The sequence below is a fragment of the Myotis yumanensis genome, unplaced genomic scaffold (genome assembly GCF_028538775.1).
Source record: "Myotis yumanensis isolate MYYU_CA2020_CCGP unplaced genomic scaffold, mMyoYum1.0.hap1 SCAF_7, whole genome shotgun sequence".
Taxonomy (NCBI): Eukaryota; Metazoa; Chordata; class Mammalia; order Chiroptera; family Vespertilionidae; genus Myotis; species Myotis yumanensis.
In genome coordinates this window covers 34130229-34151075 of record NW_027223758.1, presented here as the reverse complement: position 1 = coordinate 34151075, position 20847 = coordinate 34130229, and the positions used below count along the sequence as shown (strand labels likewise).

General features: G+C 48.4%; 1 protein-coding gene across 1 annotated transcript in view; it reads left to right on the top strand.

Annotated features, from left to right (window-relative positions):
- Positions 1-20847, top strand: part of NOL4L (nucleolar protein 4 like) — a 126945-nt gene that overhangs the window by 63724 nt on the left and 42374 nt on the right. Inside the window, exon 4 of the mRNA XM_070420133.1 lies at positions 1302-1411. Within this exon, the coding sequence (XP_070276234.1) occupies positions 1302-1411 (110 nt within the window). The remainder of the gene's footprint in view (positions 1-1301; positions 1412-20847) is intronic.

Here is a 20847-nt window from a genome sequence, read left to right as displayed (position 1 = left end):
TGGAACAATACCCACACACAAATATGTTTCTGGCAGTGTTGTTTATAATCGCCAACAATAGGAAACAACATAAATAGTCATTCATAAGGGAATAACTTAAGTAAACTATGGTAAAATAGTACACAGCTATAAAGATTACATTTGTAAAGCAAAACAAGGTTTTTATTTATTTTTGTTAATCCTCACCCAAGGATATTTTTCCATTGATTTTTAGGGAGAGTGGAAGAGAGAGGGAAAGACGGAGAGAATCATCGATGTGAGAGAAACACATCAATTGGTTGCCTCCTGCACACACCCCAACCAGGGCCTGGGCTGGGGAGGAGCCTGCAACCAGGGTATGTGCCCTTGACTGGAATCAAACCCATTGGTCCGCAGCCGATGCTCTATCCACTGTGCCAAACTCGACAGGGCCAAAACAAGATTTTTGATCGTGAAGGAAATGCTTATGACAAAATGTTAAACAAAAAAAATTTTTTTTAAGCAAACTACAATTTTCTGTGTGCATTCTGATATCAAGGACATGAAGAGAAATCACAGGGGGAAAAATAAACAGAAGCATATGCCAAGCTGCTTAGTGCAATTATGGTTTTTTTTTATTTTTTCTTTACATCTTTCCACACTTTGCAAATGCTCTACAAAAAGAACACACATTACTTTGATCTTTAGGACAACAAAGCAATAAATGGGAGGAACAATGTTCCATGTGATAAAGGAGGAACCAGAATTTTGGGGGTGGAGGCCCAGAGCTGTGAGCCATATGGTACCTGACAGTGCTTTTGGGGGATGCGGTGGGGGTAGGAGACGGGTTTCGGGGGGGGGTGGCATGTGTGCACCACGAAGAGAGCTGGCTTAGCTCGAGGTTGGAAACATAAATGCCTTCCAGGGCCTGGCCAGTATCATAACGGAGTGAAAGTGAACAAAACAATAGGGAGTGGTGGGGACTGTGGCAAAATGGAGAGCTCACACCCTCTAAAAGCAGCGGCTGCCGCCCAGCTGCAGTGGTTGGTGTGGGAATATGGGCCCAGTGTGTCCAGACCTTCCGTTTTTCAAAGCCAAATATCCCTGAGTTTTTCAATGGGAACTCTCTTTTTAAACACCGGCACCTAATTGAAAAATATTTTCAGTGGCATGCAGTCCGCATCTACGGGCCAGTCATGGTGGGCGAGCTGCCCAGGTGTGGCCTCTGGCCCGTTCTTTCCTTCTCACAGGCTGTGTTGAGTTCTCCATGTGGGTGACAGGGTGTGCTGCCCCGGTGGCCCACAGCGCAGACTGAAAGGAGTTCCTTTTGTTCTTTCTGCCAGAAAACGAGCCTCCCTCTCCTCTGGTCTCTGGGATTATTGATTACAACATGCCCCTCACCTCCACATACCTGAAGCAGATGAAGTTGCGCGTGATGAATTCCCAGGAGCAGGTAAGTCTCCCGTCTCCCCTCACCCCACCTGGAAGCGTCCTAACTTGCCTGGATGTGGCTGATCCTTCCCAAGATGTGGGGCCACAGCCTGTGTAAACACTGGAAATCAAAGAGGCCCTTATCTGGTTATCTGGGCCGTGCCATCGGGGCTGAGAGGGGAGGGAAAGAATGTGCTCCTAGTTAAAGGGTCTGCTGGGCAGACAGCCCTGCTGGGTCTTCAGTGAAACCCAGGGAGCTCACGCTTCACAAAACTTTCCCCGAGGGCAGGGCAGGGAGGGGGGAGGCGCGAGCTGCAGACCTTGGCTCTTGGGTGGTTCTGTCTCTGCTCTGCCCTTTGTCTGCTACTCCTCACCCCAGGGAGACGAGGGAGGAGGGGCCCTGCCTGCCAGCCTGTGGCCTCTGTCACTCTTGGGGCCCAGACAGGCCAGGAGGATGGGCCCTGGCGGGTGGCCCGAGTAAGATAAGGCCCCTGGCTGTCCAAGACTCCCCGGCTGTGGATTGCCAAGGGCTGTCAGGCACCGTGGAAACAGGCTATTAAAAGAAAACCACTCTTGCCTCCCTCCCCACACAGTACACCTTCTAGCCCTTTGCAAAGCCGGTAGCCTGACTGTCTCTCAAAGGGGGGCAGGTGAGCGCCACCCGCCCCCCCCCCTCCATCGCCGCCTAAAACCAGGGCCATAATCTCTCACCTCCAGCTTCAAGGGTTCTCGTCTGTTGTGACATCTGAACTCACCCTGTCTTTGTGGCCTGACCAGGGGAATGGGTTCTTTCATGGAGAGTCTGACTTCCAGCCCTAGGTGCATGCTGTCTCACTTACTGCTGGTCTCCTTGACAACCTGAGCATGTGCTGTCACGGGAGCGAAGGGGGCGAGGGGGTGATAGCTCCAAGGTGACGTAGCAGGATGTGTCCTGGTAAGGTCTGGGCCTGTGGCACCCAGTTTGGGATTTGAGCTGGTTGGCTTGAACATACCAAGTCTGCACTCCCCTAAGGAGGAGGGATGGCGTGCCAACCACGATCAGCCCCTAAAGGTCGAGTGAAGTACGCTTCGCTCTGGGTGGAAGAGCTGTTTGTGCCTCTGTGTCTCCAGTGTTTTCTTTCCTGAGAGTGTCTGTTCTGTGATGGTTGCATCCCTAAGAAATGTCCAGCAATCAAAGATAACGTCAATGGGGAAAGTGGCGTTGGGGTTTCATACTCGCAGAAAGAACTTCGCCGTGGCGCTAGAACCAGCCTGTGGCCCCTGTCACTCTGTGGCTACCACCAGGACCAGCAGTAGTCAGCATAGCCCACCTGTGATCCCTCATTAACGGATCCTGTTATATTTCATCTGGTTATACAAAGTCTTACCGTCTGGGGGGGATTAAGACTGTTGGCTAGATATATTAGCAAGGATCTGGGCCTTCAACAAATATTTATAGAGCCCTACTCTGTGACCTGGGCATGAGCAAAGGCAGCACCATTCCTAGTTCTTCTGATCTAGGGGGAGACAGACTCTAATGATAAAATCACACACAAATACCCAGCTCCTAGCAGGTAGCCATAAATAGTCGAGGGAGAGATTAATCAGGCATCATGGTCCAGCTGTAACAAGTGTCCTGCAGTGGGGCACATGGTGCTCTGAGTACTTAGATGTGTGTGTGGGGGGGGGGGGGGGGGAGCAGGGGCAGGGAAGGTTTGCCTCAGAAAGTGACGTTTGAGCTGAGATCAGGACCTGAAGGGAACAGAGCGCTAGGCCTCAGCTTGTGCAAGGGCCCTGTGGCTCGTGGAAAGATAGCACCAATGAGAACCTGAGGGCTGGTGAGGCTGGTGCAGAAGCTGTGAGGAGTTCTACTGCTAAACATAGGAGAGAGCACAGTGTTGGGCACTTGGTGGATATCTGTGAACGAACTGAAGTTCCTGAATTGAGATGGATAAATTGTCCCAGTGAGGTCTGGCTACTCCCAAAGGAAGGGAGGATTGTGGGAAGGTATTTTTCCCAGGGTGCTCTGAGAACCCAGCTGGGCTGAGGCTGAGACTGCGGTGGCCTCTCCTTACAGTGGCGTTGACTGTGTCTTCCTCGCCTTCATTCTTAGCTTCCCAGATGGGGGCTCTCTGAAAGTAGTTATTTCTCCTGTGTGCTGCCGGAGATCAAAGGGGCAGACCCTCCCTGCACACCTGGCAGAGAAGCCGCATCCTGCCTCGTGCCTAGGGCCTTTCATCTGTCAGTCTCCCGCACTCTGTGCACAGCAGTGAGCGCTCATGGCCTCAGCCTCTCCGGCAGCACCGTTATCCCTCTTTTATAGGCAGGCTCATAGCAAAACAAAAAATCACATTGCTCACCAGATTATTTATCTACAGCAGCAAGGAAGGGCCAAGGACCCAGAAGTCTTGGATTTTTCAGCTTGTAAAAATACACATATTTGAACTGATAGCTTCTTTCCTATAGCAAAGCCAGAACAGGCCTCCCCTGGGGGTGGGTGGATAGCCCCCTATTCGAACTCAGCCAGGGGACTGGCTCTGCTCTATCAAATCTCGCTTCTCAAGACCAGGCTCCAAAAGTAGTTTCATTCCTTGCCCATCACTCTGACCAGGACATGCAGAGGACACCTGGAGTGTTTGCAAATCAATCACGCAGGCTACATGGAAAATAAACCAAACCTAAACTCACTGGGAGCCAGGACAAATGATATTTTATTAATGCCGAACAAAGCTCTACATCTGAAAACTCTGGTGAAAAAAATCCCAATAATTCATCTTTCCCATCCGAGAGACAAACAGTAAGGCAAGTAGAACATTTCCCTCGCTTTGCTTTGGGCAGACAAGGACAGGTGGTGGGGTTTCCTTGTGAGACGGACAGAATCACATTGCTTGTGCTCTGGTCATGTCAGGTTAATGTGCTGGGAGATGGGTCCTTCTCCACAAGGGTGTTAGGTAAAGCGAAAACCCAGCACAGCAATAGTCACACAGAGGAAACATGTTCTTCCTGAGTTCTGATTCAATGCGGCAGAAATTTATGGTGCCCTCAGTGTGCAAGGCATTTAGGGGTCAGCCTCCTCCCTCGCAGGACTTCCGTCCTAAGACACAGACCAGACCCCAGGAGCTGTCATTGAAGTGGCCACATGGAGCTGAAAATAAGAGAGTGTAGCCTGAGAAAAATCTTTTTTTTTTTTCATTTTTGTTCTTACTGGTGAAACTCTCATAAAGATATAAAACTGAAATTCACATTCAACTGTACTGATGACGAATGCATTTCTTGTAGGGGGCAGGATAGGAAGGGTTCTGTGAATGTAGACCTACTCCGCGCACTCTCTGATAAGAGGAGGGTGCAGGGAGGGATGCAGGCAGCACTCACAGGGCAGGCCCACCAGCAAGCGCCATCCCCGGCAGCTGATCTCCCAAAGCCCTTTTGGGGCTGTCTGTGTGCGGACACTCCGGGAGTGCTGGGCCTCTTCCTCACGCTGCCGCTGGTTTTGTTTTCTATCCCGTTTGGGTTCCTTTCATACTCTCAAAAACATTAATTACACAAGTAATACACAGATAATACCTTCGTAGAAGAATCAGTAGCCAAAAACGCAAAAGCACGGTGATAAAAATCACCATCATCCCACCACTCAGGTCACTGAATAGCTTGGTATCCACCCTTCCAGGCTGTTGAATAGGAAGGGGATTATCCTTTATGCTCCCTTTTTACAATCTGCTGTGTTTCTCTGGTGCTTATTTTCCATGTTATTTGAAGTCTCTCTTTTTTTTAATATATTTTTTATTGATTTTTTACAAAGAGGAAGGGAGAGGGATAGAGAGCCAGAAACATCGATGAGAGAGAAACATCGATCAGCTGCCTCCTGCACACCCCTGACTGGGGATGTGCCCGAAACCAAGGTACATGCCCTTGGCCGGAATCGAACCCGAGACCCTTCAGTCCGCAGGCCGACGCTCTATCCACTGAGCCAAACCGGTCAGGGCTGAAGTCTCTTTGACCTTCGGGCCTTGATGTTTCCACTTGTCAAATAAGCTGGTTATATAATTTTCCTGTCGCTCCCTCACTTCTTCACCCATATCCACCCATCTATCCATCTATCCATCCATTGTGCACCTGAGCCAGGTGCCAAGGAGACAGTGGTGAATAGAGCCCTCTCTGCCTTGCCTACTCTCACAGTTCAATGAGGGTGGCAAAGAGAAACAAAAGAAAGAGCTTAGGAGAGGAACAGACCAGGAACAAGGGAGCCAGCAGGGTGGGTGCTGTTTCAAGCAGGAGGGTCATTAGAGGGGCACCTGTTCTGTGTGCAGTACTGTCCACACTTTGCCCTTCACCCTCACAATTCTTCAGGGTCATGTTATTGTCCTCATCTTACAGACGCCTTGGCTGAGGCTCCAAAAGGGTCCGCACTTGCTCAAGGTCACACAACCACTAATGTGAATGGAAACTCAGATCTTTTCCATCCCGGAACCCGTGCACCTGCCTGGGCCCTAAGCCCTGCTCCTCTCCCCACCTCCTGGAGGAGGATGCGCTCTTTAGGATCGAGTATTGTCCCAGGCGCTGGTGGAGGGAAAATGTCCGAGGCAGCGATGCTAGCAGGGCAGGCTTTGTTTGCCCGGGAACGGGGACCACCTTAAATATATGGTGCCTAAGGAAATACGTGAAGAGGAATTTGACAGGGGCCAGGGTTGGGGTGGGGGTGGTCTTCCTTACCTCGTGAAGGCTCAGTTATCTGCAGAGGCACATCTGTAATTTGATATCCACATTATGGGTGACTTTATTCTGATTGTTCCTGAGATCCCAGTGTTTGGACCCGCGGTAGAAATCAGATCCAGACCCGGAAGGAGAGAGACAAATCATCTGTGCCTTCCCGGACACGCGCTTTCATTTTATAGAAGTGGAGGCTGAGACCCCAGAGGTGCAGCGACTTTCCCAGGGCGCCCAGAGTGGGAGGGCATTCAGCACCTTCCTCCGCCTCCCCTCTCTCCCCCCGTGCTTGGAGCAGCGCTAATGTCCCACTAATGGTTTTAATGGTTCTCCCAGCAGTGTGTGAAGTGGTGCACGGCTCCATTGTTTAAGCCCGCGTGATGGAGGCTCTTACTTGCTTCCATTAACCTCTGCCTCCCTCCTCCGCCTTGTGCTCTTGTCCCGGAGTTTTCCTTAGGTCCTGGAAGGTCCGGGAGGAGGGGCAGGACTCCTCCTTCCCTTGACATGTAAGTGGGGTCCGCGACTTTCCCAGGGCACCCAGGGGTCCTGGCATTGCCGAAATATTGGCCCTCCTGCTTTTTTCCGGGGGCAGTGTAGAGCATTACTGTTCTCAGCCAGGATTCCAACCCACCCACCTAAACCAAAGACCCTGGGGTCAGGCTGACAGGACCGTTTCCACCAGCTACCAGCTGTGTGACTTTGGGCAAACTGCTTCACCTCTCTGTGCTCCCCCGCCGCCCCTCAGTTATTTGAGAGTAATATAAACACACCTACCCCATAGAGTTATTTTAAGAGTTAATGACACAAAGCAAGCTCAGTGTTGAGTACAGTGCCAGGCATATTAGGAGCACAGAGGAAGTTTCAATGACCTCTACTACTATTGACAGTAATACTATTATGCAACCTTTGTTTAATAGATACGGTGAATGACCTCGAACAAGAAACCAGGGCCATAAAGAGGAATAAGACAGTGCAGTTGTCTCAATGAGCTCTTCTTAGTAGAAAGGACAAGGCAGCAGCCCTGAGCTATAACCAGGACAGAAAACAGAAACAGGAAGGGGCTAGGGACCTGCCAGGTGGCTCAGGGGACAGGCACTTACTTCCTATGAGATTTGAACAGTCAGAGAGGGTCCAGGTGAGGGAAGCCGAGAGGCAACAGCTCTGATGGACCTGAGCTGGGGAAGGCCAAGCCAGTTTGGTGAAAGAAGAAGGAAGAGGAAGAAGAAAGAGGAGGAGGAGGAGGAGACACAGCATGGGCCTTTCTTGGCAATGAGGCCATGAAACAGCCTTTCCTTAGTCAGCACAGGGGAGCCAGGCAGGGACTGGGCAGCAAAGGGGCACAATCGAGGACGGAGCCTTCTGAGCCTCCCATCTCTCTAAGTGGAGAAGGAAACAAACCCACTCTGAGTAGCTCTCCACATTCACTTTGTTCTTAATTGTGGTAAAATAGATGTGACATAAAATTAGCCATTTTAACCATTTTAAATGCACAGTCCAGTAGCATTAAGCACATTTGCAATGTTGTGCAACCATTACCACTATTTATTTCCAAAATTTTTTCATCACCCCCAACAGCAACTCTGAAACCATTAAGCAATGATTTTTCATTCTCCCCTTTCCTAGCCCATGGTAACCCCTGTTTTACTTTCTGTCTCTATAAATTTGACTTTCTAGGTCCCGCATATAAGTGGAATCATATATTTGTCTTTCTGTGTCTGGCTTATTTCACTTAATGCTTCCCAGGTTTATCTGTGCTTTAGCACCTGACAGAACCACCTTCTTTCCGTGATTGAATAATATTCCATTGTATGGATAGGTCTCATTGTGCTTACCCATCCACTCCTTCATTGACAGACGGTTGGTTGTTTCTATTTTTTGGCTAACCACATTCTCTTTTTTCTCTCAGTATCTTTTGGACCACGTTGTGGGACGGGGAGAGTAAAGCGGGGTTCTGTTTCTTCTCCCTCTGAACCCATACCCCTTTTTGTGGCTTTCTTTTCTCCTGAACACTTTCAACCTCCCTGCTGCTCGTTGGGGGAGAGCCCCAAGAAAATGGGCAGACCCACAGGAGAAACGCAGTTAATGGGTTTGATAGTGAAAGCCTGGCACTTACCTAAATGGTGCCTGACTCACAGGACGCCTACCTGTGGAGCCACCTTACCAGGGTGGTGACTCTGACACCAGACTTAGAACTCGATAGCGATGATGATTTTCTCTTTCCCCTTTCTCAGGCTGCCCTGCAGCTCAGGCAAGGTATGGACTCGGGGAAGAAATGGCAGAATGGAAATAGCCATGTCCCCGCTTTGGCTCAGTGTGTGTAAAGCTTTGATGGTCTCTTAAGAAAGCAGCGGTTCTGATGTCTTTCTTTAAAGTTAGAGTATTCTCCATGAAGTAAAGACAGAATGTAGGACTTCTAAATCACTGGAGAAAATAAAAGGAACAAAGGAAGATTGACCAGCCCAGCAAGAGTAATTAAATGGAGAAATAAAAGAAGAAACAACCAAAAGAGACAATGAATTAAAAACATAAGTAAGCTGCCCAGCTGGTGTGGCTCAGTGGTTGAGCATCGACCTATAAACCAGGAGGTCACAGGTTTGATTCCCGGTCAGGGCACATGCCCTGGTTGTGTGCTCGATGCCCATGTGGGGTGTGCAGGAGGCAGCCGATCCATGATTCTCTCTCATCATTGATGTTTCTATCTCCCTCTCCCTCTTCCTTCCTCTCTGAAATCAATAAAAAGATACACATATATTTTTAAAAACCCACAAAAACATAAGTAAGCTAACAGAAACAAGACCAAACACTGATAAATTACAATAAGTGTCAATGGGTTAAATTTCATTACAGAGTGAAAACACTCAAATGTATGCATTTTTTAACGGCAAAATTTATTTGGTATTTATAAAAGACATTTATTTTTTGTTAATTTTCACCTGAGGATATTTTTTCCATTGATTTTTTTTTTTTTAGAGAGAGAGAAGGTAAAAAAGGAGGGTGGGAGGGGAAGAAAGAGAGAGGAGAGACACAGAGAGAAACATCAATGTGAGAGATACATCAATTGGTTGCCTCCTGCACACACCCCAACCTGGGCTGGGGATCAAACCTGCAACTCAGGTATGTGCCCTTGGCTGGGAATCGAATCCGTGACCCTTTGGTGCACAGGCCGATGCTCTAACCACTGAGCTGTGCCTGCCAGGGTAAAAGACATTTTTTTAATGGTTTTTGTTGTTGTTGTTGTTGTTAATCCTCACCTGAGGATATCTTTTCCCATTGATTTTTTTAGAGAGAGACACATCGATAAGGTGCCTCACAGACAGTGGCCGATGAAAGAACCCTCAACCCAGGTACATGCCCTTGACCGGGAATCAAACCCTCAACCCCTCGGTGTGTGGGCCAATGCTCCACCACTGAGCCATGCTGGCCAGGACAGGATACATTTTTAATGACACAAAAAGGAAGATGACAACAGAATAAAGAGTGCTATTAATGTCAAATAAGTAAATATTCAAGGCAAAAAGGGCATTAAATAGGGCAAGGAGAGATAGTTTATTTTGATCAAAGACATCATTTCCCAGTAAAATTTCAGAGCCTCTTGACCTGGGAGTTCTGCCACTTGGGGAAGTTGGGGCAGGGGTCCTGTTGAACATAAAGAGTGCCTTAGGCTTCACCATGATTTTCACTGGGAAAATCATCATTGCTATCGAGTTCTAAATCTTTCATAGCCCTCAGCATCTTCCCCAGCACTGTTCTCTTCACCTTTTGTGATCTTTGCTACTGTCTTGCTGTAGTCTCTTTTCTAGACCAGTGTCTTCAAATGTTGAGCACCTGTGTCTGCTCTCTAGAAATGTGCATGTGTGGGCCCTGTGGACTTTGTGAGAAGGTGGGCTCTGCTGTCTTAGACACCTCGTCCCTCCCACTCATCCTCTTCCCACCGCGGTATGCTGGGACCACTCTCTCTGTTCCCAGCCTTCTTCCTTCTTCCTGATTCCTGGCCTTCGTCATCCGCTGCTGGCCTGCTTCTCTTGCTCCACCCAGCTCTCGCCTCCCTCCTCTTCAACATCCTCTCAGGCCTCCAGGATCAGCTGGTTACTTGTTATGTAGTTGAGCCTTGGGGGCCCAGCTTACTTCCATAAGAGCCCAAGAAAGGCCCTAACCAGTTTTCTCAGTGGTTAGAGCATCGGCCTGCAGACTGAAGGATCCCAGGTTCGATTCCAGTCAAGGGCATGTACCTTGGTTGTGGGCACATCCCCAGTGAGGAGGTGTGCAGGAGGTAGCTGATCAATGTTTCTCTCTCATCGATGTTTCTAATTCTCTATCCCTCTCCCTTCCTCTCTGTAAAAAGTCAATAAAATATATTTTTTAAAAAGAGCCCAAGAAAGGCCTGAAATGCCACTGGCCCCATTTTCAAGATCTGAGAAGCTATAGCCCAAATCTTTTGCTGTTCAGTAAACTCCTGGCACTGTGGAAGCTTTGTGCTGTGGCAAGAAAAACAAAAAGCAACCAAAACACTGCCCTTGACCAAGGCTGCTTGGATTTCTCCAGGCAAAGAATAATCCTCGGAGCATCTTTGTTGTAAGAAGATTTGCAGGTGAGGTCGCTGCTCTCAGGTTGGCCTTATGCCCCTCCCCATAACCCGGGGCAGCCGGCCCTCAGGAACAGCTTCTCAGGTAGCCCTTGGTCTTTTTTTTTTTTGGCTTATTTGTATTCATTTTTATTTTTGTCAATGGAATACCTATTTTAAAAATCATATCAAAAACAGCAGACCCTGCCCTGGTCTTCCCACTTCAATTTCTGCTCTCCATTGACAGCTTCTTTTCCTTACCTTTCAGCCATCTCTTCTGGTGTTTTACCTCCTGTTTCTAAATAACACGCTCATACTGCTAGTTCTTGATTTTTCAATTTGGATTGTTTTGGTTGTTTAATTTCCTGCTGTGGGAGATCAGAATTTACACTCTTATGTCCTCTCATAAAAACACATATTATTTCTCCTTCCTCTATCCCTCAATATATCTATACCTCTCTATCTAGATAGATCACTATCATCATTTTTAAATGTATTGATTTTAGAGAGGGGGGGGGAAGAAGAGAGAGAGAGAGAGAGAGAGAGAGAGACATTGATTTATTGTTCCACTTATGCATTCATTGGTTGATTCTTGTATATGCCCTGACTGGGGATCAAACCCGCAACCTTGGTGTATCGGACAACGCTCTAACCGATTGAGCTACCCAGCCAGGGCATATCATAATTTATATTATTGTGACTGTGTATATATTTTTCATAGCTGAGCCAATTAGCATACTACATTATGTGATTACATTTCCTTTCTTTTGATTCCCTGGAGTTGGCCATGGCCTCTTTTTCTCAACCATCGCCGATGTTGTGTGTATGTCAGAGGGACCCTTACCCCTTGTTGTGTGTGTTGTCTTTTCTTTAATGTTCTCAGATTCATCAATTTTTTTTTATTTAATGTCTTTTGCATTTGAGTCTTAAAAGGGCTAACTCCACTCTACCTCCATCCATTGTTTTTAATAACTAATGTTTTCTTTTAGTATTTTCATGTGTTTTTTTTTCTTAATAGACTGGGTTTTTTTTTTTTAGAACAGTTTTAGATTTACAGGAAAATTAAGATAGTACGGAATTCTCATATTACCCATCCTCCCACAGTTTCCCCCATTATTAACATCTTACATTTGTATGATACATTTGTTACAACCAATGAACCAATAGTATTACATTATTGTTAACTAAAGCCCACAGTTTATTTATATTTCCTTAGTTTTTACCTAGTATCCTTTTTCTGTTCCAGTGCTATCTGGGATATAACATTACAGTTAGTTGTCATGTCTCCTGAGGCTTCTCTTGACTGTGACAATTTCTCAGAGTTTTCTTTGTTTTTGATGACTTTGACAGTTTTGAAGAGTACTGGTCAGGTATTTTCTAGAATTTGGGGATTTGTCTGATGTTATTCATAATACATAAAACTGGGGTCACAGGTCATTAAGAGGAAGACCACAGACATAGTGTCACTTGTACCATTTCATGTCAAGGGTTCACACTGTCAGCATGATCCATGGTGTTGGTGAGGGTCACACCTGGCTGCAATAATGTTTGTCAGGTTTCTTTACTGTAAGGTTACTCTTTCCCCTTCGCTACAATGTAGACTTCGGAAGGAAATCACTGTGTGCAGCCCACACCTCAGGTGTAGGGGATTATGCTTTCTTTCCTAAGGACGAAGTATCCACCTACATTATTTGGAATTCTTGTGCATGGGAGATTTTTCTCTCCTTCCTCATTTATAAATTCAATCATTTATTTATATGGTTATTTATTTTCTGTTTTGGCTTATAATTCAATACTAGTTTATTCATTTTATTGCTTAAATTGTTTTAGCTTTGGCCATTGGGAGCTCTTTCAGGTGGCTTCTGTGATATTTTGACAATACCCTATTGCTTCTTGGGGAGTGTTTTTTTAAAAATAGGATTTCTTTTTATTTTGTTTTGCTTTAATGTTTCTTTACTTTCTGGCACTACAATATGCTCCCTGTTCATCTTATATATTTCCTGCCCCAATCCTAGAATCAGTCGTATTTTCATGGAGCTCTGGTTCCTTCAGTTGGAGAGTCATGTTAAAAACCAAGATCTGGGTGCTAGGTAAGCTTAGTGCTCCTGGGGTGTCCTTTCTTTTACACCCTCTCAGCTGACAGAGCAAAAAATAGATGTTTTTATTTTCCACATTTGACCTTTGATCCGTTTGGACCTTATTCTGGTATATTCTGAGATGCGGGTCCTGCTTTACCCTTTTATGTCAGCATCGTTTATTAGAGAATCTGTTTTCTCCCCACTGATTGGAGATGCCACCTTTAAAATTTACTACGTTTCCATCTGAAATAGAATCTACTTCTGTTCAGTCCTCAGTCGCTTTGTCTCTTCAGTACCAGCTCCACACCGTCTTAAGCATTACGACTAATATGTGTTCATATGTAGTAGAAATGGTTACCCTTTGGTGTCCTTCTTTTTTAAAGTTTTCCTGGCTTGAAAAAAAAGTTATTTGGGGGGAAAAATTGATTAATGCCTAAAAATTTTTGCATCTTCTTCTTGGTGGGGGAAAAATACTGCAGAGACACTGTTGATATTACCATATAAACAAGATACTTTTACTGCAGGTCTTTCTGTTCATGAAAAAAATAAAATAAAATAAGGGGAGGGAGGCCAGGAGCTAGTGTTGGAATCTGGGGGCTATAAATATTGACAGCCCCTGCTCCCACCCTCCTAAAGATGGTGTCAGGAAAAACGGGGCATTTCTAAACTTGAGAGGGAATGTTTTCTTGGAAACCTCTGTTTTGAGGAGACAAGAGGGGAGTGTAAAACCCATTGTCAAACATCTTTATGAGGCATTCACTTAGTGATCAATATAGATTTTTGAGAATCTTCAGGTGCTTTCTGGAAACTTGCTGCAGCTTCAAAACACACAAAGAAAATGAGCGTTGCCAGGGCAGCCTGGGCTTGGAGAGGTCTGTGTCTCTTCTTTCTTCCTGCTTCCCTGAAGCGGTGTGGGGGGAAAAAAGCAGAAAACAATTGACATCCTGTCTCGAAAGCTGGTTGCGGGATGGAGTTAGTAGATACCTCAAACCTGAACAGCTCATGCTCTCCATCAGCATCTAAAGGCTCATCCCCTTCCAGGCTGCCGACATCCGCCCCGCCCGCTACATGCAAGGATGCCGATGTGGCCTTTCAACTTCATTATCCAGGAAAAAAACGCACGCAGTGCCCATAATTTACTGGTGCAGCAGGAGAGCTGCCTGGTGCCATGAGCAAAATCCTGCACGCAGGGCTGGCCTTGGCATGCTTTATTTGCATCGAGGGAGAAGCCAGGAGCAAGGTCAGGAGCTGCTACCTGGGCCTCCATAAATGGGAGGCAGCAGCTCTCCTCAGATCTCTCACTGTCAACAACCCCGCGAGGCACCCCGGGCAGCGGACTCCCTGCTCTGTCCCTCAGGATAAGAGGCATCTCTCTGGCCTGACCGGGAAGGGGTGGCTTGAAACAGCCAGATGGGCACTGAACCTATTGCTGACCCTGGGACCCCCCAACTCTGGGCCTGGCCTGAGACCCAGAGGGGCCTTAGTGTGTTGTGGCTAAGTCCTGTTTTTGTTGTTGTTTTTAATAACGAATCTCCTAATTCCAGTTTCCAGAATGTCGCCTTCATCTGGAGAAGTGGGATGTTAGGACAGGGTGCTCTTTCCAGCTCTCCCTGACTTTTGTCACATTTTTTGAGGAGGAGGCTCTTGGTGGCTTTGTCGGGACTTAAGCTCTGAAACACCAGCTGCTTGGCTGCTGGCGGCTGAGCATTTATAACAGTTGTGGCTTTTGACCAGGGTCTGGACCCACCCTCACTCTGTCAGTCTGATGGTTCCTTCTCGTGTGGGGCCAGACAGTTCCCAGCCCCCAGCAAAGAGCTGCTGCAGGAGGCCTGACCCCCCTGGGTGGGTGGGTGGGCTGGGGCTTTGTAACCAGACCTGGAGGATGCAGGAGGGTTTCAGACACTTCAGCAGCTGACGTCTGGAGATCAATTAGAGATAATGGCTTTGGGTGGACTGAAGAAGCACCGCCAAGATTTTTCCTGGTTATGATTGTGTTTACCTCATTAACAGGCCTTAGGTCTCTCTCTCTCTCTCTCTCTCTCTCTGGGACAGCATGATGTTGTGCTGTGAATTTGTGCTGCTGGCTGCATTGTTTTTGCTCAAGTGTGACCAGTGGTGGATCCCCAGTGGGCTAGTAGCTCCCCCACCTCCGCTCAGGAGAAGACAGGCTCGCGCTTCCTCTCACAGTCCACCGGGCCCTTGTCCTTCCTGTGACCCAGTGTTTGTATAATTTAAAAAAATTTTTCTTCATTCATTCATTCAAAAATCATTTAAGTTCCTACAACAATGTCCTGGATACTGTTCTAAGCACTGAGGATTCATCAGTGAATGAGACAGATACAAGAGCCTACGCCCGGGGAGCTTACAGTCAATCAGAAAAAAATACACAAAAGTGAGGAGTTTGGGGCAGAGAATTAAAACAGGGGCAGGTGATAGACTGTACCTCTGGGTGAGAAGGCCTCTCTGAAGAGATGGTATTGAGCCTAAACTTGAATAAGTGGCAGGCCCTATGGCCATGAAGAGGAAAGGGCTTTCCAGGTGGAAGAGGCGTGAGTGCAAAGGCCCTGGGGCAGGAACAAGGGGGCTAAGACCAGGGAGGGAGCGAGGGAGCGGCATGCTTGGGATAAGTGAGCAATCTGCAGAGGACAGTGCTCGCAGGGGCTGCCGGCTGGGTACAGAGTTTGTTCTGTGCACCGTGAAGCCTCAGGGTGCATCGCCCTCTGACACAGGACAGCAGGTGCTTGACCGGGGGTGATCGCAAGTGGAGACGAGCACCCGAGAGGGAGTGAAGTGACTCTGGTTGTAGGTGTGGCCCTGCCCCTGACCAGCTGCCTAACTTTCGTTTCTCCGTGCTGCAGCTTCCCTGTTAGTAGAACAGGAGGTCTGGGCCAGACTCCAGTGGTTTACAAAGTTTGCTTTTTGACAGAGGAACTCCTTTCTTCAAGGAAACCCTTCAGTGGAGGAACTCCAGTGTCTCAAGGGTCAGCAGCAGGCGGGCATGTCACTGGCAAAAGCTGGGGAAGGGGACCAGAGCTCTGCCCACCTGTCCCTCCCGTCCTCGGGCAGCCGCTCTCCACCTTTCCTGCAACCCAGTAACGTGGCCTGGCTAGCCCTGAGCTTTGGACTGGGGTACAGAAGACAGCCAGGGAGAGCGGCTCAGCCCAGCGCAGCCACAAGCCTGGGCACTCCTCTCTCCTGCAGTCTTTGCCTTGGCAGAAATGAGTCACAGGCCCCATGCCTTGCTAGGCCCAGGGTCATTTTAAGCCTTGGATGTTTGGAGTGGCTTCAAATGCCTCAAGAAAAAAAAAAAAAAAAAGGCTTAAAACAGAAGATACTGTTTAACTGGAACACTGCTGTAGCTCCGGAAGTGCCCAGGCAGGCACACCTGTGCACCAGCCTTGACACCTTTCCCTCTTGCAGAGGCCATAGGTAACGGAAGTCAGTGCCCGTCTTCCCCAAGAACCACCGTACGCACAACAGGAGCCCGGACACAGCCCCCTGCCCAGTCTCTCTGAGAAGTGGACACTCTAGAGCAGGGGTGGGCAAACTTTTTGACTCGAGGGCCACAATGGGTTCTTAAACTGGACAGGAGGGCCGGAACAAAAGCATGGATGGAGTGTTTGTGTGAACTAATATAAATTCAAAGTAAACATCATTACATAAAAGGGTACGGTCTTTTTTTTTTTTTAGTTTTATTCATTTCAAACGGGCCGGATCCAGGCCCGTGGGCCGTAGTTTGCCCACGGCTGCTCTAGAGAAAAGGCCCCCTGGAGTGGGGGAGTGGGGGCTCTTGCTACCCAGTTCATCCACAAACAGGAGCACTGTGATTCAGTCAGGGATGTACTTTTTGATTAAAAAGTACAAAAGTTTAGCTGACTGTATAGCAAAACATGAAGTTTTTTACTCCTGAAACAAGGATGGAGGAACCACTGGTGGTCCTAATGTTGGCAGTGTTGAGTTGGTGTCCCTGTGATATTGTTGACCTTCCTGGTGGTTACAAGTTGGCTGCTGTTTCTCCACATTCAAGGTGAGGGAAGATGGGAAGGGGTGGTGTAAGCTTAGTCCAGCAAAGCAAAAGCTTCCCCAGAAAATTACCGGTAGACTTTTGTTGACATCTCATTGGCCAGAACAGCTACAAGGGAGGCTGGGAAAGAAAGAATTGCATTTCCCTTCCTAAGCATACATCATAAAGCATTATAACTTTTCCTGTTTTTAGGTTTTCAATAAATGGAATCATACTATTAAAAAAAAAAAAAAGAATTGCATTTCCCCACTCTCTGTAGTTAAGAAAGGAAAGGGAGAGGTGTTGAGTCTCGGCAGCAGGTAGGTTAGTTCACAGTCTCTGCTGTGGCCTAGGCACCCTGAACGGAGTTTGACAGTGCCCTTTGGTGCTAAGTTGCCAAGGCACCACAGTACACACAGCCGGTGCCCGGGCGCAGCAGGGGAACAGAATAGCGAGGGAAGGAAACAGCGAGGAAGCGAGAAGGAAGGAGAAGAGAGGAGAGGGAGGGGAGAGCTGGGACGGTTGTGGAGGGGCTTCTGTGTGTCAGCTCCCTCCCAGGGAACATGGGGAGACCGAGGCTCGGTTTCAGAGAGCTCAGTAACTTGTCCAAGGCCATAGTTAACGCTGTCCTTTCCCAAGGGAAGGGGAGGAAGAAGAGAAAGGAAAAGGAAAGTGCTAGTGAGGGTAGGGACAGGCCAAGGCCGCAGCGGAACCAGCACCACCAGCTTCACGGGCAGGCCCAGGTCAGCTGATCTCACCACCACAGCCCCTGCCCCTGGGTCAGGCCCCCGCACATGGTAGGGGCCCAATCAATGTTTGTTGACTAATGTCTAAAGTATTGGTTACTTATTTTCCACGTTATCATCATCATGAATGATAACTGAGTTGTAGGCAGGTGCTCTGTGCTGGGCACCGGTCCAGCTCGCTGCAGGCATCACTGCATTTGTGCCTCAGGGCAGCCTAAGAAACAAGTCCCTGTTGTTGTCCCCATTTTAGAGATGAGGAAAACCAAGGCTCAGAGCAGTCACTGTCACCTACCTGCCTGAGGCCACACTGAGGAAAGGCCTGAATGCAAACAAAACACATCCTCCGCCGCCTTCCCCGCTACTCTGCTCCCCCACCCTAGATGCTGACCAGCAACCACAGGACTCCGGCCACCAGAAAGGTCTCTGAGCAGCAGCTCTGGCCCCAGAACCCTTGGCTGTTACCCACCCACCCACACACCCCTTGTGGGCTCTGTCGTGATGGGATTTCAGCCGAAACGGGAAGTGCTGCCTGTCTCTCTCTCTCTCTCTCTCTCTCTCTCTCTCTCTCTCTCAGCTCCTATTTCCCAGAGAGCCTTCCTGGGAGCAGCAGGTTAAGTTAGCATCTCACAGCCTGCAGAGGGGCCCTCTCCTGTCCCCAGGCACCCGCCGAGGAGCCAGCTGGAGTTTCAGCCCAGCAGATGCTCCGGGCCCAGCCTCCTCAGGGGTTGCCTGGAGAAGCCTCGGGTCCAGCAGAGGCTGAAGGCCTCCAGCAGCCCCAGGCCACTCCCAGCTTCCAGCCTGAGGGAAACCGCTGGCTGCACTGTGGGCCCAGCCCTGCTCTGGTGGCTTCCTCTTTCTGCTCTGCTGGAGGTCGTGAGGTGCAGCGTCACAGTCAGCTCGGTGGCCCCACCTCAGCAGGGCCCACCACGTGCTCTGGAGACCCACGCACCGCTGTGCCAACCCCAGCAGGGCCTCTAGCTTCCAGCGCAGTGACTGCGGGCATGTCCCCTCAGTGCCTGTATCCTCACTATTGGGCGACTGGATGAGCCATTTCTTCTCCCTCATGAGCCCCTACTCTTCAGATGTAAAAAGGCAGTCAATACCAACCGTGTTATTTGCCTGATTAAAGAAGGGAACCTGTACCACCATCCGGCTCGGGGGCCGGTGTCGAGTTGGTCGCAGTTCATTGTTATGCCAGCTCTAAGCGGTTCAGCCATGGTAACTGCCTTGGCTTTTTCCTCTTTTTCAAACTTCTATTGAAGTATAACACACATACAGAAGAGAGCACATATCACCAAGTGGACACTCAGTAAAATTTTACCAACGGGATCCACCTCCTGTGGCCAATTCTCAGAGCAAGAGATAGGCAGTGAGGGCGAACCTATGACACGCGTGTCAGAGGTGACACGCAAACTCATTTTTTTGGTTGATTTTTCTTTGTTAAATGGCATTTAAATATATAAAATAAATATCAAAAATATAAGTCTTTGTTTTACTATGGTTGTAAAGATCAAAAAATTTCTACATGTGACACGGCACCAGAGTTAAGTTAGGGTTTTTCAAAATGCTGACACGCCGAGCTCAAAAGGTTCGCCATCACTGAGATAGAGCATTGCCAGCGCCTCGAAGACCCTTTGTGCCCCTTCCAGTCACTGCCCCAGCGGGGGCGGCCACTGTCCTGGCCTCGAACAGCATAGATGGGTTTGCCTGTTCTAGAACTTGATACAGAAAGAATCCTGTGGCATGTGCTCTGCTGCTCGTGAGCATACGTTTGTGAGAGCCATCTGTGCCGAGGCGTGCAGTCGTAGTCCACAGTGTCGATGTCCCACGTTGTCCCTTCTCTGTTGGGAGGCAGTTGGGGCCACCGTGAATGCTGCTGCTGGGACCATTCTAGATGTGTTCTCGTTTCTGTTGTGCGCACACCCAGGAATGGAAGTGCCAGGTTGTGTGTGGTCTTGGATTTTTGGCTGAGCCTCTCCAAAGGTGCTAGGAAGGAAGGAAGAGAGAAGAGGGTGCATGCTCTGTGGGAGTTACAAAGCATGGCCCACGGTGAGGATGGTCTGCGTAACTCAGAGTTCTGTCACAGACCTCAGGGCAGTGGGCAAGACAGGCTCCTGCGTCAGGCAGTGGTGAGTTCCTACTGTGTGGATGCCTGCCACGAGGGACTCTGCCGTCTAAGAGCCTGTCTCAGCCCCTGAGAGCTCGCTTCCAGTTGGAGAAATGAGATGTCACGCAGGGAATGGGAAGTGCCACAGTGCGTTGACTGACAGAGCCCGTCACCAGAGCCAGTTGGGTTGTCTGTGAGATTGACATTCTGAGTTCAGGGGGCCTAGATTTGGCAAGGGTGGATGGTGTCTTTGCCAACTACCCAAAGCATCTTCCCACCTCGTGAATGCCCGTGCATCCTTCGATGCCCAACTTAAGTGTCACCCGCTCAGTGGAGCCCTCCAGTATCCACTATGTCAGTGATGGCGAACCTATGACACGCGTGTCAGAGGTGACACGCGAACTCATTTTTTTGGTTGATTTTTCTTTGTTAAATGGCATTTATTTTTATTTTTTTAAAAATATATTTTATTGATTTTTTACAGAGAGGAAGGGAGAGAGATAGAGAGTTAGAAACATCGATGAGAGAGAAACATCGATCAGCCGCCTCCTGCACACCCCCCACTGGGGACGTGCCCACAACCCAGGTACATGCCCCTGTCCGGAATCGAACCTGGGACCCCTCAGTCCACAGGCCGACGCTCTATCCACTGAGCCAAACCGGTTTCGGCTGTTAAATGGCATTTAAATATATAAAATAAATATCAAAAATATAAGTCTTTGTTTTACTATGGTTGCAAATATCAAAAAATTTCTATATGTGACACGGCATCAGAGTTAAGTTAGGGATTTTCAAAATGCTGACACGCCGAGCTCAAAAGGTTCGCCATCACTGCACTATGTCCTTCTCACATGCTGGGTACTTCATTCTTAGCAGGTCCCACAATTGTCAAGTACAAACTGAATATATATCCTATGACCAGAAACTGTGTGGTCATTCGTTTAATCTCTCTTTCCTGCTGGCCTGCAGGCTCCAAGTGGGCAGACCTGCACCTGGATTATCATTGCTGTGTCAGTCACACTTATGGTAGTGGGTTTATGCGTATCTGTGGAAAGAACATGGGCCTGGAAGCATGCATGATGAAAGGTATGGACATGGGTGATTGAAGGGCAGGAGACGGTGAGTCTGTCTGAAGCACAGTTCACCGTTTGGAACAGGCTATATGGCCAGCAGAGCTGTGGAAGGCCTCGAACACCAGGCCAGAGAACTCTCATTTGATTTTGCCAGCAACTGGGAGCTGTTGAAGGTTTTGGAGTAGAGAGTGAAATGGAGAGATTAAT